Raw genomic sequence first — 17,361 nt, 5'->3', positions numbered from 1 at the left:
GGTGAGGTGGTTCAGTGTTTGCCGTTCACCTCGGCTTCATGATTTACTGTCATGTGCAGTTGGTTACAGGAAATTGGAACGGCACTGACTTGCTTTTGAATTGTGGTCGAGGAAGCTTTCTGTTGAAAACAGAAGCAGATTATCTCAATGAGAAGGCTGCAGATTTAGAGATGTACAATATGCAATATATTATCACAACGCAGTCTGCACAGACAGCTGCTATCTGTCATAAACCCGAGCTATTGTTGGCCACACTACACAGCAACATGTGACCTAATCTAGATGAGCAGCCACTGAGCAAATACACGGAAAGGTGTCATTTTTAATAAAGCTGTTTTATGGACTCCAGTCAACAGAGCCAGAGGAACAGGCTGAAACTTCCTTGTGCAAATGATATGCCGGTAGGAGTTTCATAACTTCCTCTGCTTAGACAAGCCTGTGGCAAGTCTCCTAACAGAGCACAGAGCAGCAGTCAGAAAAAGAGAGAGAGAAAAATAACCTCAGCCTTATCAAGATTTTACAGAGACGTTTCTTTAATTAGTTTTAATATTTCTTGTTTAGATAATGTCAGCCAATTGACAATTCGGTCCCAAACGGAACAGGGGGGAACTGTGCACTTCTCTGATACAGAGAAGATGGCTGATTAAAAAGATTGCTTACTTCATTTGATTTAAATACGTATGTGTATTTTGGACAGGAATCAAATACCTCAGCACGCACAGACCTCCATTGCCGGTCTTATCATTAATGTCCGAATGGTATCACACTGTAGTATTTGTTAAATTCACCAGCAAACTGTTGAAGAAAGAAAGAAAGCTATCTCCACAGCATTAATTGAGCAAACACACTCACAACAGCTTTATGCTTTCCCTGTGCTACGTCCTCTGTTTGCTGCCTGGGAGGCAACGTGGACATAAAGGGTTCTCACTGGTGATGGAAAAATAATTAGTGTTGCTTAGAAAAAAGTTTCCTTTTCTCTCACAGAGATCTCAGACAAACATGCTGGGCCTCAACCCCAAAAACAATGTTGATCAAAGCACGTAAACATCTGGAGCAAAGAGACGTCTGCCTCTGGAACAAAGATATTCTATTTATATTACTCAAAGATTACAACTAAAGATAGCAAAGACTTTGAGCAGAAGGGAACATTTAGAACACTGAGAGTTTAGAGTGTGATACTGTAGCCTACCTGCATATCCCCCACCTGTCTCTGCTCTAATCTTTGTTTTTTCACAATCCCCACTCCCACATTAACACATTCTCAGGCTTTTGTAGTCACGTCGCCTCTCCCTAACCACCTATCTCAGTCTCCCCCCTCTCCTGTCTCTCGTGTGCACACCTTTTCTCTTCACCGGACAGCAGGTGTTGAGTGGTTGTGTTTATTCCCCCACCACCACCACCACCACCACCACCACCACCACCACCACCTCCCTCCTACCCGTCCCTCTCACCGAGGCTCTCTTTCCCTTTCTCTGTCTTTCTTTCTGTGTGTGTCTCTCTTTCCCTCTCCCTGGCAGCTGGTAGGAGGAGGGAGGAGGCTATAACAGCTGCACATGAGGGCGGGTGGAAAAAAAAAAAAGCACACAAGGCAAACAGCTCCAATCCCCTCAGGGTTGTCAACTCCGATCTCCCCAACCTCTGGCGTTTTTAACCAGGCAAACAGAGGAAAAAACTGTTGCAGTCGGAAGACATCAGGGTTCCCTTTCCATCAGCCTTACCTGGTGATCTCAGCCTCCCACGGGGGGCCTCTGTATGAAGCCGTCTAGTAGCCTTCATGAAACATTTTCCACTTAACTTCGCTCGCTTGCCATTTCATAATTTTGTGTTTGCAAAAACGTCACTTCCAGTGAAAATGTGCTCGAGGTACTTACATCTGTTCGAGAGAAACACAAAACAGCGGACACCATTGGGATGCTTTTTTTCCTCTCTTTTTTCATACCGCTCAAAGTCTGTGTGTGTGTGTGTGTGTGTGTGTGTGTCATTTTCACAAACAGCATCAAAATACATGAGATCAGCTATCGGGGCTTTGTTTGGCCCTGGCAAGGTTAGGCCAGCCTCATCCCAAATTTCCTGAGGGGGAACGGGGAGAGAGAAACGATTCCATGCAGATAAATCACTCGCACAGATCAAAAGACAAATCAGTGGCAAAGACAAAAGATGCTGACTTGCAGAGAACAATAGAGACAGGGAGACGCAGGTATCAGAGGAGCCGGCCCTAGGATCCATGGCCCCACTCAATCAAACCTGCTAACCAGGGTTTGCATACTAGGTCAAACAAATTCTGCCTCTGTAAGACACAACGTGTAGTTAAACTGCTCTTGCTGGGCTATTTTTTAGGTGAGACACGGGTGGGGTGGGGGGGGGGGGTCTTTAAGTATAGTTCTGTAGGAATACAAGCAGGATTGTTGAGGGTTTCTGGCTTTGTAAAGTCATCATCTGCTGTAGGTTTGATTTCATAGCTGCCCCAAGAGACAGAGACAGACTAGTTTAAAAAGAAAATGGGCAGAGAAAGAAAGTGTCAACTATTTGATATAGAGCATCAGTATATAAGTGTGTGGGTAGTTGTGTACGTGCACATCTGTGCGGTTTGATGTATGCATTCAGCCTGGCACTCTATAGTTGTGCATCTAAGACAAAAAAAAGTCCTGTCCCTTGCAGCCCTTCACGCATCACAGCCCAGAGTCTTCTATTAACTTCTTCAATACGAGCAGTAAATAAATACATGGAATCCACAACTCTTTATCAGCCACTCATCGCCCTTTGCGAATCAAGGTGTCACAGAGGAAGGAAGTCCCTTGGGAAGTAACGTGTAGGAGACAAGAAACGGCGAAGCCCCTCGCCAATATTACCTTTGATCAAACTGCTTCATAGATATCAGAGGGAAGCAACACATCACTCTCAGTTATCTGTTTAAAAACAATCCTCAGAAAAGGGAAGGGTCATATGAAGAGCACCTTGTGACGTAAGCCTTTAAAGTGCATTTTATAATGCAGAGGACCAAATTATGTTCAAAAAAACAGTTCGCCAACCGCCAATGACAGTCACCATTTGATCCCTTCCTCTGAGATCCATGTATGCCAGCACATCAATTTAGATTAGAGTGATATGAAAGGGAAATGTAAAATAGATTTCAAGGGTGTGGAGCTGATTTAAGAATGAATGAAATGATATTAAATGTAACACAAGCGAGCTCGGCATTGTCACAAATGACCTGCAATGTGTGCTTAAGAGAACACTCTGAAATGAAGAATGGATAGACTGTAATAGCAGCCCAGAAAATCCGCTGAACCTGTCAGAATAAAATGTCACACAACTCTTGACATTGGGCTTTATTCAAATATCATTGGGGATAAGGAGGCCGATAGGGTCGGAGGATTTACCTAATAGATTTGGATAGAGGTATTCAAGTGTCATGAGGAAGATTAGCATGAAAATATAACCGCCAACCGGAGCTCGGTCGAGACCCTCGATGAAACTGACCCACGTTCCACACTCCACTCACTATCTCTGGTCCAAACAAGTGAGATTTGATACTGCTGTTCTGGCCTGGAACAGAGGGGAAAAAAAACAAGCCCACTGCCACAACAAAGACAGGAAATCCAGCATAGATTCCTACTTCTCTCTTTTCTCCTGCCTCTCTTTACCTAACAATGCTGGTAATGGAGAGAGAACAGTGCCCGGAGCTGGCAGAGACACCTGCGACATATTTTCTATTGCTGCCCACCCCCACCACCACCACCTCCCACCAACACCCCATCCTCCCTCCCGCTCTTCCCACCCCCTCGACATTAAAGTCCTTCACAGAAATCAGAATTTAATAAATCACCCCAGAGCCTGACAGAGTTTATCTCCGGGGGTCGCCTCCACTGTGCCGAGACTCACAGACAGACAAAGCCCGGCCCGATAAGATGTGAAATTAAATACAGTTAGCAGTTTGAGACAAAGGAGGGAGAGTGTCACACCGAGCTTTGTACAGCGTAAACGGCTGGCTGCTAGTCGGGGCACATACACACACGCGCGTGTGCTGCGCGCACACACTCGCACAAAAAACGCCACAGAGACAGTGGGGTGATTCATTTCAGGTTTCCTCTCACATTTAGCCTCATTTGCATCATCCACTGTCAACATATCGCCTCTCCCAGATACGTTCAAGAGCTTTCATTAGACGTCCGGGGGATGACATCCTTTTTACCCAGATGCACCATTATTAATCACCAGCTCGACTACTATGTGGACTCATCTCCATCACGGATCAAACGCTATCTGCCCGTGTTTCCTTTCATTCGGCAGACATCCCTGACACCAGCCATCACTACAGCTAAAGGAGACTTATGGGAGCGTGTTGGGGCTCAGACGACCTTATGAATGCGGCACACAAGCATTTAGTACTGAGAGGATATAAATGTGAGGATTTGTTCGACACTGGTAGGATCTGTCAGAGCAGCCTAGCGCACATACTGCACAGCATACCAACCGGGAGGGCTTTGTAAAACAATTAGAAGTACTTTGGAAATGAAAAAAAAAAAAGGAAACATGCATTATGAAATCGCTGCCTGGTGTTATAAGGAGGCATGATTGCAATGCTTTCATATGAGTATACAGTAATATTCTTTTCAATTAGCTATGGTCTCCAATTCACATCAGGATATGGCCGACCTCAGCTGTTCAAAGATGATTTTTTTTCCCCCTCCTCGGTAGTTAAGAGACAGCACAGTCAGGTTTCAGCGAAGAAGCTGTGCGGGCTGTTTAATAGGCTTAGTCTGGTTGTTGGTACCCGACCTTTCCCTTTAACAATACTGAGGCCGAAGGGCTTGGGCCTGCGCTGGGAACACAATGACCTGTGGGTGAAGCCCTAATCTTCTGCAACTTTCTTTATTTCTGCTGACCAGACGGCCTTTCGTCCACAGACTCTGTGTTGCTCCAACCGATGTCTTCCTGCTGAGACAACAGTGCCAAGGAACTGTCAACAGGCCGGGCCCAGCAGGCCCCGACCGGGCCTCTCACACCGAGACCCTTCGGGGGCCACAGGCACCAACACTCCACGCACACGAGTGTAAGTGCTGCTCTGTAGAATCTGGAGAATGACAAGAATGCTGGGTGCCATCATGCATCCTGATAATGTTCTACATCTAAGAGCATTATTAGCTTGTCTTGGTCTTCAGCCAGTTCATGGATGTGACAGAAAAAAAATCAGCTGCTGGGTATTGTAGGCCTGTCATGACAGTGCAGCAGCTTGTCATTTTGAACAACCTAGTCCTGAACCTCGCCCGTCACACATACTGTATAACCATTAACTGTGCATTTAAGCCACAGAAGACATAATAATGCAAGAAGAAGGCTTGAGAGTGCAGTCCAGCTCTCTTAAGACCGGATGTAATGATTGCATGCTTCAGATATGACATTTTATATGATTGCCACATTTTCAAGACACATCCTAAAATAATTTTTTTTTTGGCAGCAGAAAAAAGTTTTTAAAAATTGATTTGAGACTCTGGCTTGACTGCAGTGCCGTTAGTCAGCTAACGAATGAGAGACGGGGGGATTCAGATTGTTAGAATAGTATCACTGCAAGGCAGTGGTAAAGCTTGACCTGCCCGACAATGTTACACTGTTACAGGCTCACTAAAACTTTTATTTCTCAGCCTTTTAAAAGCAAATAGAAACGTAAAACACCATTTCAGAGGTTACAACTTTGGCTCTTATTGTAAATGACTGCCTTTGCGCTGATGTTAATCAATAGCTTGAAAAAAAATACATATATTTTAACTTTCAAAAAAATTAATCAAATGATTTCTATTTGTCTGCTCCATGTTTTGTTTTTTTGTTTTGTTTTGGGTTTTCTTTTAAATACAACCTCAAGTTAGGAGGCAGTTTTTTAATATTGCTCATCTATTAGAATTTTTTACAGGGTGCCTTAGAGTTAATGGGTTAACCAAGTCATTTTAATAGAAGTGCAGTGGACTTGACATCTTATAAATCCATTTCATCTGTTCGTTTGGTCTTTCTTATACTAATCCATAGCAAAAGCTTTTGGTCGGCATCATCAAGTGAAATGATATGAGCCTAAATGATAGGCAAATGTTTCAGTTTCATGTCGATATATATAGAACGATCCCCTTGCTGTGAGTAGTATAGATTAGGTATAATATCAAATAAAGACACACCTCAGAATTCTATTTTTGTTTTACTTTTCTATGTTCAAACGATGGTAAAAGGGTTTTCTTTTCCATGCAAGTAAACTATACACAGACGTGTTTGATGTCTGAAATCTGATCTGTATTTCTAGCATTGTCTCCAGTTCCTACTGTGGCATCTTAAAGGTCAGGAGTGAAAGGCCATTTGATAACTACAGAAAGACCTTTTGGCTTTATTACGCTGCCTTTCATCTCCTTTCCTGCGGAGGTTAAAACAAAGCATCGCATCCTTTGAAAAAGAAAGGATAAAATGAATCGCTTTGGAGCCTCAAGCTTTTTTTTTTTGTCACTGGGGAAGTCATCCAGTGTACAAGGAAAAGTCTAGTGGGATATGTTTCTGAGAGAGACCAGCCTTCTCAAGCACAATTAGCATATGTCCTCTCAACCTTCTACCAAACCTCTCAATGAGACCCTGAAATCCTATTGAAATATTATTACCACTCAAACAGGGTGTTATACAAAACATTCAAAACATGCACACACACACACACACACACACACAGGTACACACACACACACATACAATCCAAGCTCAATGACACCCACTTCCCACTGAATATTGCTTTCTTTTTAATGGTAACCTTGGGAGACGGGCTGCACCAGCGCGACACTTAACAGCCACTAGTCTGAGAAAAATGTTTTTGATATGCTTGTGTCATTTAATCATCCACATTCTGCCGAGGCAGTGCAGGACAATTTTGCAGGATATTAACTCCCAACTAAACCCTGGCTTGTATCATTTGTGGGGCCAGTCAAGCAGGAGTCCCAGGAGGAGCAGAGACTTCCTCCTCACAGTCGTAGTAATCTAAGCTTGACTGGACGCACACAGTCTCTCTCTCTCTCTCTCTCTCGCTCCCTCACACACACACTGACAAACACACACATAATACACAAGTAGAATGATTCCATAAAGGAATGAAGGTATCAGGAAATGTATGAGGCCAATGAAGCCCTTTGCTGGCAGTCGCAAACGTTAAAAGGATGAGTGTGAGTGTTGTCAATGATGGAGCTGATAAAACAGTGGTGCTTCATATATATATATATACATATATATATATATATTAATATACACATACAGACATCAAAATGACTTCTTTTTATTTCCACAGCAAAGTTGGATATTGAAGGGTATTCATAAAAATGTCTCTTTAACGTGATCCATTTGGACAGCTCACGTTGCTTAATGGGGTAAGAAATTCATTTTTTTCTGCTGTGGAACAGACACAGTGGATGATGTGATTCTATGCAAAATATATGAAGCCATTACTAGAAAAACGCATGAGTTTCAATAGTTGGATGGTAAGGAGTAAAAAAAAAAATAAAATAAAAAAAAAAAAAGATCCCTATTCTTTACCAGGGACCGTCACATACACTCGCACAATGCAAAAGACAGCAAAGGCAACTGATGAAAACCATTTTTGTTCCATCACAAAGAACTAGGTCACCCTCTCATAATTGTCAATCATGCAATAAATCTCTCTGTGGCACAAATGAATACGGCATTGGAAATGAGACAAAGCTTATTGGCATGCTATGTCAGCTTGACTCAATTCATCCTCCTTTTCACACAAGACCATTCATATGTGAAGTTGTGCGAGAGCCCCTCTCTCTCTCTCTCTCTCTCTCTCTCCCTCTCTGTGACACTCTCCCTCTCCTTCTCTCTCTCTCTCTCACACTCACAAACTCTCTTTTTCTCACTGATCATCGAAGTCACACATGCAAACACTCGCGCGCTCCCTAATGTGAAAGTTCCATGAGACTAATGTATGTAGACAGTCGATTTTTGGCCAAGGGCTGCTTTATTGTGCTATATTTACTGTGTTATATACAACATAACTCTTACAGCGTATTATTTCCAAGGCATTAGGACATCACATGTACATCACAGTCTGACAATCACCGTGAAAGTAATTTTTCCTTTTGACAACATGATGTATGGGCTCTTTAAGAAGAAGAGGCAACCAGCATTCATTTAAAACGGCGAAACAGAAGTGGACACTGCACACACTACACTGACTTTTGCGCTAACCTCATAGCGTAAAAAAAGGTGTAGCGAGGTCCGCTTCGTGCCATCCGATTGGCTGGAAGCATCGACTTGACACAGCACTGCAGCTCCATCCGCAGAGGTTTGTGTCACATCTCTGAGGACCCAACTGTCACTCTTTAAGAGGAGGGTAATAATAGCCGGGCGCCACAGCAAGTGGTGGCACAGGCGATTTTAAAGAAACATCAGGGAGACGGTGACATTTGAGTCTACGAGGAGAGAAACCCAAGAGCTGCAACCAATAAAGACTCCCACTGATATTCTCACTTGGCTTAGAGCGAGAGAGATAGAAGCGGAGAGACGGCATGAAAGGCAGAGAGAGAGATGTCAGTGTTAGATGAAAATGTGTTGACCTGGTGATATTGATACCCCACTCATAACCTCTACAGGTGTGCCACGCCGACAGGAAGCAGCTCTGGGTGTGGCAATCTATCTCCATGGATAAAAGCCAGAATTGCAGACCTTATTATTTTACGGAACACCAAACAAGCTGCCTGGTTCTCCGCTGACAGCTGGAATTACTGAATATTAAAACTACTGTACACATAATATTTTAACACTGGGATGTATCATTTAAATATGGGAGTAACGTTAAATGATTATAAAAAGGGGTGACCTCATAATTTCTTTCCTTCATTTTCCTTCGTTATTAGCCTTAGGATTAAGCAGATCTGTTGCGATTTTTTTTTTCATAATTTGAAGGACAGATCTGGAACAATCTGCTGATCAGCAACTGCCAGAACTACTCATCATGATATGACCTATAAACGTAACAAGAGAAAAGTCTATCTTGGTAAAGTGCCATATGAGGCTGCTATCGATATCAGAGCACACACGTCGCAGGACAAATTGTAAAAATAAACATTATCAGATATACAATAAAATCAAGACATTCACTTGAGTATCATGGTTATAATTGGTTTAAGTTACACTTTTATTGTTTATTCAATTTGTATTAATTTCTCTCCGTTACCTGAATTTAAAATAAGAGCATATACCCGTCTAGACTGCTGGCTCAACAGAAGCTCACTTTACACACATTGTTATGATTCAGTACGAACTGGCTGCAAAAAAAACTGTGTTTCTGGTGTCTTATAGAGAATTCAGACTTCACATAAATAGCTGTGGGGCCATTTTCTTAGTTTTTTCATCAGAAGGTATTGACTGAACAGCTGCTTTGTACCACCACAGAATATGCTGCTAGTCTCAAGTGTCATTAGCTTCAGGGCTTTTCCAGCTAGCGTCAGGTAAAGATTAGATAACAATCAGCCCTTTAATAGATACTGTTTGGAGGCACTGGAGTTGTTCCTGTGCCGTGCCATTCATCTTGAAGCTAACAACAGAAGAAGAGAGAGTGAAAACCGATGTCATTTCCTCCCTGGTTTCTTTTCTGTAATGTACCACTGAGCCCAGCAACACGGCTGTTGTTAAATTACATTTAACTATTAGCTCAAGCTGGTGACAGTGTACAGTGTGTCTATCTGCCCGACTGACCCTGTTTGACTACAATTTGACATGGTGCATTTTCAGTGTGGGTTTCATTAAAACGTGTCAATTAAAAAAATGTCGAAATCAATTTTGCATGTTAGATCATTGTTGTGATAATTTGGGATTTTTCTGCACTGCAATCGTCCAAACATGGTCTGACTAAACCTGACACAGGGTGTCTTTTAGATTCTTTAATATTATATGTATATGAAGATGATGTGCATAATGTGAAAATAGTGTTTCTAACATTCAGTGCCTTTAATAATAAAAAAGGGTTTGTTCCGTGAGGTGAGCTCCTTCACTGAAATTCCAAAAGTACAAAGGGCTTTTTGTTGCACGACATTCCTTTCTTAATATACTTCAATTATTGAGGAGGAGTCCTTTGTATTGAGTAGAGAGCTCCAAAAACATTGACACTGGAGAAATAACATCTGCATGTTTACTCAGGAGAAGATTCATCCCTGATAGCCCTCGCGAAAATGAAGAGGGAGACAAAAAAACAAGTGAAGGAAATTTGTGGAATCCCATCTGAGATTGCTTCCCTGATGGATTCCTTTTCCTGTCAGCTCAGACAAGAAATGAAGCCAGGGAAAATTAACTCCTGATACAGCTACGCTGAATTAGACAGAAAGGGAAGAAGGAAAAAAAACCCTACACACTTTTTAAGGATTCCAGCCTTGTCATTTTCAATTTTCTGCTCGTTGGACATGCTTGTATTCAGATTCCCCAACATCTATTCGCCATATCAATCCTAATTAGACAATCTGGGCCCACGAAGGATGGGAGCTGAGTTATTTGCATAATTTAATCATAAATACTCAGTGATACATATTTCCAAATGCATTTGTACAATTATCTTTTCATCCTTGGGGCAAAAGTATTAATATGATTAGGCAATAATTCTTTAAAAAAGGGGGGAAAATAGGAAACCAGCAAGTGTGCACTCTTTTTTTTTAAACTCCAGCTTTGGGCTATATGAAAAATTAATTAATTTCTGAAGAAAATCAATTTCTCTATGTGACCATATTAGACAGAGCCAGGCACGGGCTTGCATTCCTTCTACAATCAGGAAATCTCATCTGCTCCCTCTAACTTCTGTCAGTAGCATTTAACGTCCTGCTACGAGCGTCAGTGACTTTTGCTGTGCTCCCTAAATGTGCTGTAATGTGAAGGAGCCTGTGAGTAAAAGCAAAGCGGCAGAGCTCTGGCTGAGGAAAGAGGAGAGCAGAAATCAAAGTGACCCAAAATCTATTGCTGCTCTGCCAGGCAATCAGTCTCAAGTGTAAAAATCATCAGGTAAAATCAGTGTTAACAAATGTAGTTTAATATGCTGGATAGGTCATATTGACAGATATATTTTAAACAGCTTTAGACGGTTGTCTGTTTAAAAAAAGAAAAAAAAAAAATCAAAAGCTAATACCCCTCTATGGTGAGTGAAAAATAGGTCATTTCAATACACATGATCAGTGTGGAAAGAACCTGCTGTTGATTTTTTTTTTTCATTTTGGAAGAAGAATTAATTGGTAATTCAATTGCTGTTGTCGATCCAGTAAAGGCATGCAAATAAGGTAGGAGCATGGGCAACTAATGCATCCGACAGGCAAATTAACAATACAGGCCTCTTTGCCATGCAAATAGCCTCTAAATCCACAAATGACATTAGACAGTGTCACACAAAGCCTCTTTAACAAGTGAAATCTGCAGCTTCATGAGTCTGGGCTCAGCTTTATTGTCAGCTACAAAAATATGATCCTAAAAGTCTTAGGGAAAATAAATGATACTTTTTTTCCTCTTTTTTTCCAACTGATCTTCTTCGTGATGTTTTTTTTTTTCTTTGTTTTTTTGAAAATATGTTTTAATTTGCAGTAGTTCCAGCTGAGTGAATATCAAGTCAATAAAGCAATTCTGATTTTCAAGGAGACTATTTGTTTGCAAAAAACAAAAACACCTTGCTGCCATCTGCCAACTGCACAGTTGACTTGAGCACATGTACTGTACCTAATCAAATTCAGCGGAGCCCCACTGAAGGATTAAAAGTGTAAAAAAAAACAACTTTAAATAATGTTTTTTTGTGTGTCATAAAGCAACAACACACAATATGGGGTCCAATTTGACTTTCAAGGAAGAACTTGAATAGATTTGGATTTTAAACAGCTTTGTATGCCATTATATATCTCTCTCCCTCTCTTTCTCTGTCTTTTCCTCTCTCTAATCAGGCATCTGTCACTCTGTTTTTGAAGTTATTATCGCCCAGGCTCCCTCTTGGATGTGGTTGCTGGGTGACGGGTATCTTAGCACCCACTCTGACTGGGAATGATTTGAATGGAATCCAGAAATCTCCCCTGAGTACCTGTAAACACATCCGTGCCTTGTAGAAAACAAATATATTATAAGAGAGCTCAGCCGGGGAGAGGAGGGAGAGAGAGAGGGAGAGACAAGCTGGCACCCTCGGTGGCAGCTCACACTGAGCGCTAAACAAAACAATTACCGTCATTTGCAAATATGTGTGTTTAGGCATAAACACTCTTGAAGTAAGAACAAGAGAGGTGATAGCTCTCGTAACACTTGCTGTCATATCCGTATCAATTAGATATATTTATTAAAGAAAAAAAAAACTCTTTTCACTGTGACCTGTCACTTGTAACATTTCAAGAGTCAGATCTGTTTGACTGAGCAGCACCAGGGAAAATCTATTTAAGAAGAGCATGTAAGTGAAAAGCCGTCCCATTCCCAGTGGTGGGACATTGTCTGGGGCGTGTGGTTAACCTTCAGGGGTAGACAATGATTGTCAATTAACTGCTGTATTTCTGCGCCCCAGCATCGGATAGCCTGCCTCCACAAAGCAGACCAATGAGAGATATGCGATATCTCTGCACCCACCCCCCCCCCCCCCCCCCGCCCCCCCGTGTTATAATAACCTTTCAGAGAGTTCAAGTGTCACACAGCAATAAGAACCTTTTCCATCCCACCGCAGGGAAAATGAAAAGGAAAACAAGTAGCAGGAACAGAGGGCTCCTGGAGGGCCAGAGTCATAATGTAGGGGAGATTACTGTACCTGGGTCAGCACGGGAGCAAGAGCCTACGCTGCTAATGTGGCACAAGAGTACTTATATGGAAATGAAGGGGTCAAGAAAAGAAAAATTATTATATTATTTTCATTTAAAAAAACAGCAATAATTCTTAAAATACAGGTAACTTATGAGGTGAGTATAATTATAGATGTTTCTTTATAGATTTTTATTCCCCTTATAAAACACTACAGTTGTGAGAAATTATTGTATAAAATGATTATACTGTGGGCCACTGTGAGTGTCACGCTAAAATGGGCACAATTTGGTTGCAGGTTATTTGCGTCCATTTGAAGACCAAAACCAGCGAGAAGCAGCTGAGCACTGTGACGCTTTCCACATTCACACTGTGTGCAAAATGAGAGTTGTGCTGTTTTATCACAATAGATGGTGTGAGTGGAGAAAAAAAATCCAGCATGTGAAATAGTAAGACCCATTGTACAGGAGTATTATCCACTGCTTTGTTAACGACTCTGCCACTGTGTGTAAAAAGAGCAGTGACACTGTGGTGAAAACTGAACTCAGACAGCACACCGCTTCTGTGAAACCCAAGCAGGTTAACCGTCGAACTCGTTATCTCACAGTCAAGTCGGTACAAAACGGAGCGCTGGCTTTTTGAGAGGTAACTCGTTTTTCACCTGCAGGCGAACCTGTGTCCTCTACACTCACTCTGATCATTTTGTCAGCAGCAATTCAACGGCAGACAGGGCAAAGCACACATCCCAGCAAATAAAATCAACTTATTCTAAGTAACAGAAGCCTTTTATCCAGCGGATGCCTCACTGTTCCATGATGTAATTCTCCAAATGGGGCAGGCAGGCAAGCAGGCCAGGTCTGAGTGATTGATTTCAGCCCAGCACCAGGAGAACCTGGCTGCTTTCAGAGACAATTACAGTCCTGTCCATGTGCCCGTAATAGCCCAGCACTTTAGCGTCATTAAAGCGACGCGAGGCACTGCATTATCCTTTAACCCCATAGCTGGCCATCCCCCATTGACAACCCGGAGAGTTCAACAACATACTTTGTCACCTGAAGCCCCACATCAGGCTTCGGAGGAGCATCACCGTACAATGTGTGTCTATCTGTGTGCACGGTGCTTATAAGCAACAAAGTGAACTGTCCAGACGAATGCTACTGGAATGGAGCTTAAATCATAAGGAGTTAAGAGGCAAAGCGTACAAATAAATACGTTAACTACATGCACAAATATATTCATTAAATAATTTTGCATATTTTGACCAAATAGGATAAAACTGTATTGACACAAATCAGTAAACATTTTTCTGTACGTGTGCATGTAGATTATTTTTTCTCATACTTAAAAGTCAGAACCAAGTTTAATCCCAGTTTAGTTTTTAGTTTGGTTTTTTTTCAAAGAACACATGCTTTTAACCTGTGACTCAAAGTGTCCCTGTGTGTTTATTGTTATTCCAAACTGATGTGAGCCTTTCCATCAAATTTGCATTTCCAGCTCATTTCTGGCTAAAAGATCAATATGGAATCAATCATAGTGACAGGTAAGATGGTAAATTTGACCAGGCTGAACCATCCTCAGAGACTAGGTGATACATCAAAGCAAGGAGAAGCAGAACAGTAAAAAAAAAAAAGATAGCTTTTAATCAAATATTGATCCCCATGTAAATCATTCCATTAAAAAATATAAACCTCAAAATATTTGATTCATGATTATGCACTGATTTATACATGTGCAGTTGCTCACACAGGTCAGGAAAGGAAAGCTGTTGGTTTAAGGCACACACTTGAGTGTGTTCATTAAAAAAAAAAAAAAGGTATCTTAATATGTTTTGTGAAAAAAAAAAGTCTAGCATTAAAACTTTTAAGAAATGTAATGTTAACATAATAAATACAAAATATTACCTGTCATCTAATTCTGACAATTTGGTATTGTCTTGTTTATATTTATCACTATTTTGATATTCTAATATTTTAATATTATTACCATCGTTTGGCAGATTACAGGTTTCATTTCAGTTATTGAGAAATACATTTGAGGAAGAAGTTTAGCCTTAAAATCAGGGACTCTGAAGTAAGTGTGGCTCATAAAAAAAAATGACAAGGCTCCTGTTTCTAAAATTGTCTTTGCAGTGGCAGCAGGTCTAACACCTCACACACACCTCAAGTTTGTTCAACAGCATTGTGAAACTCAGCAGAGGTGTAGCCTACATTATCGATTCATTTGTTCAGAGACGGACAGGCTATCCATCACGGGCTAAGCTTTGCCCTGCACGTGTTGAAAACTTTCACGAAACTTTTTTCACTGATGCTGCGCGCGTCTCTCTCCGACAGAGACGCACGAGCTCTTTCACACACACACACACACACACACACACACACACACACACACACACACACACGGTGCTCGAGTGTCTGGATGAAGTTATGCACTTCACACTGTAACAATCGATTATAAATTTCGACCGATTAGGTTAATCGTGTCGCTTGAAGCACTTGTTTCGTGCAGGGGAAACCGTCTCCTGCCGTCCTTGATGCTGCGCTTTTACGCGCGGCTCTCGGTTAAAGACGTCTAAACCAAACACAGCTTCTCCACTCACCTCGCGTTGGTGCAGTCGTTGTACAGCGTCTCGAAGTCTTTTCTGGAGATGAGTTTGCAGCGGTTCACCCCTGGCTGGATGGCGCCGAGCCCTCTGAGGATGCGGACCTGCTCCACGTTGCACACCACCGGCGTGATCTCCAGTCGCTTCAGCTTGGTGTAAACGGTGTGCAGTCCGCCGACCAGGTGCTTCAGGAACAGGTCGAAAGCCTGAGGAAGGCAGATGAGCTCGCAGCCGTCCACGGTGAAAGAGGCTACTTTGGCACCGCGCAGCTCCACCATCCTGCACTCGTTGTTTTGCGGTATGTTCTCAACGGGCGACGGGGTCGAGTACACGGGTTTGCCGGGCGGAAGAGCCGCGTTCGGGTTCGGGATGCCCGGGATGCCCGGACTGCCGGTGGCGAGCAGCTCTGATCTGAACAGGTTCTGTCCGGGTCCGCATGGAGGAGCCAGGGATGGAGATGGCGATGAAGTTGTCGACGGCGGGGACGTGGTCGCGGAGGAAGTCGAGATCGGAGGCGGTTGGACCAGAGGAGTTGGTGGGATCAGAGCAGCCGGTACGGCCATGGTCACCTACAGGAGGGGAAAGAGAGTAGCCGAAGTTCAAAGTAGAAAACCCAGCCTGCCGAGACACCCCCGAAATGAAAGAATCCACCAGAGTTTAGCTCCTCAGATAAGTTTGGAAGTAAAAAGAGCTGTGCCGGAAAAAAAAGGGCGTGCTGGGTGAGGGTTTGGGGGGGCTGAGCGGCGGGACAATGATCAAAGATAGGAGGAGGAATGACAGGAGGAAAATGAGCTGAAAAGTGCAGCTCCGCTCTGTGGATGAGTTGTTGTTGTCACACGGTACAGAGAGGGAGGAGCTAGGGGACAGCGAAAGCCTTTTGAAGAACAGATACACTGGCTGCTGCTGGCTACTGCTGAAATGCTGTAGCGTGCGTTGCACGTTGCATTGTTTCAGGGATCCGGGTAAGACCGTTTGACAAACACCCACGTGAGGTGTTTTTGGTCAAACACACCTCGGGAATTTCAGATGGTTTGGTTTGTTTTGTCTTTGCTTGTGCTCCCAACTCCACTTCCACATCCATGCAGGTTACACCTGCTTGTCCCACAGCAGATATGCAAATCCACTGCACCACAGCTTTTCCCTACAAACTCCAAAATGTCCAGAACAATCTTTGCACTTGTTGTTGCCTTGCAACCGACAACTCTAAACGTTTTATTTTTATTAACTTGTCATTTGTTTTCACTCAGGACTTATTATTGTTCAAACTGTTTTTATAACTTTAATTCTGACGTCATATACTCTGGCTGACCCTGCTGTACAATGAGTCACTGTTCAAGGTACATTCTATCTGTTTCATTCAATTCGTCTTCTCTGGTTGTTGTATTGACACAGCCAAAGTGGCTACGGCTTTTTGTATAAAGTGAAAGCATAACACAAGGCAGTAGTTGTTTTCTAGGGATGGAAGTTTAAAAAACGAAACGTTGTATTGTGTGTTTATATTTAAAGGTACAATGTGTAGTATTTAAGGGTTTATATAACCCAAAATCCACTTTTTTATACATATTATGTGCTCCTGCATTGTCTAGTCGCTGTATAATAGTTTTTGTTTCATTTTCGTAGTGTTTCAAAAAGTCATGTAAAATAACATGGTCGCAGGCCGCGGTTGCATAGCCACTGTTAGCAGAGAGACGCCATGTTTCTACCGGAGCCTGTAAGGAAAAACGCGAGAGAACAAATCAAGCGTCTCTTTACTTGTAGCAGGAAGTCCCGCCTCCACTCTCTCCGCTTCGTCTGCTACGGCCGCGGTAGCTCCGCCCTCTCCCTCGCCTCACGAACCTCATCTGCTGACACGGAGAAAGACGACGAGGACGACATTTGACCAGCTGAGGATACCGTAGCGCTCAGGGAAGGGAGGGGGTGAGCAGAGGAGCAGTTCTTTGTTGTAAATTTCAGCCTCTCCTCTAGATGGCACTATAAACTACTTATTTCCC

At 42.6% G+C, this 17,361-nt stretch overlaps 1 protein-coding gene across 1 annotated transcript in view; it reads right to left on the bottom strand.

The window, feature by feature from the left end:
* dachd (dachshund d) overlaps positions 1-15,933 on the bottom strand; it is a gene marked incomplete at its 5' end in the record, with an annotated part of 89,619 nt that extends 73,686 nt beyond the window's left edge. The window contains one exon of the mRNA XM_083889173.1: positions 15,368-15,933. Within this exon, the coding sequence (XP_083745299.1) occupies positions 15,368-15,933 (566 nt within the window). The remainder of the gene's footprint in view (positions 1-15,367) is intronic.
* Between the last annotated feature and the right edge of the window lie 1,428 nt (positions 15,934-17,361).

Source organism: Microchirus variegatus (genome assembly GCF_963457635.1).
Source record: "Microchirus variegatus genome assembly, chromosome: 5".
Taxonomy (NCBI): Eukaryota; Metazoa; Chordata; class Actinopteri; order Pleuronectiformes; family Soleidae; genus Microchirus; species Microchirus variegatus.
Note: the sequence above shows the minus strand (reverse complement) of the source record. Positions and strands in the feature narration are given on the sequence as shown.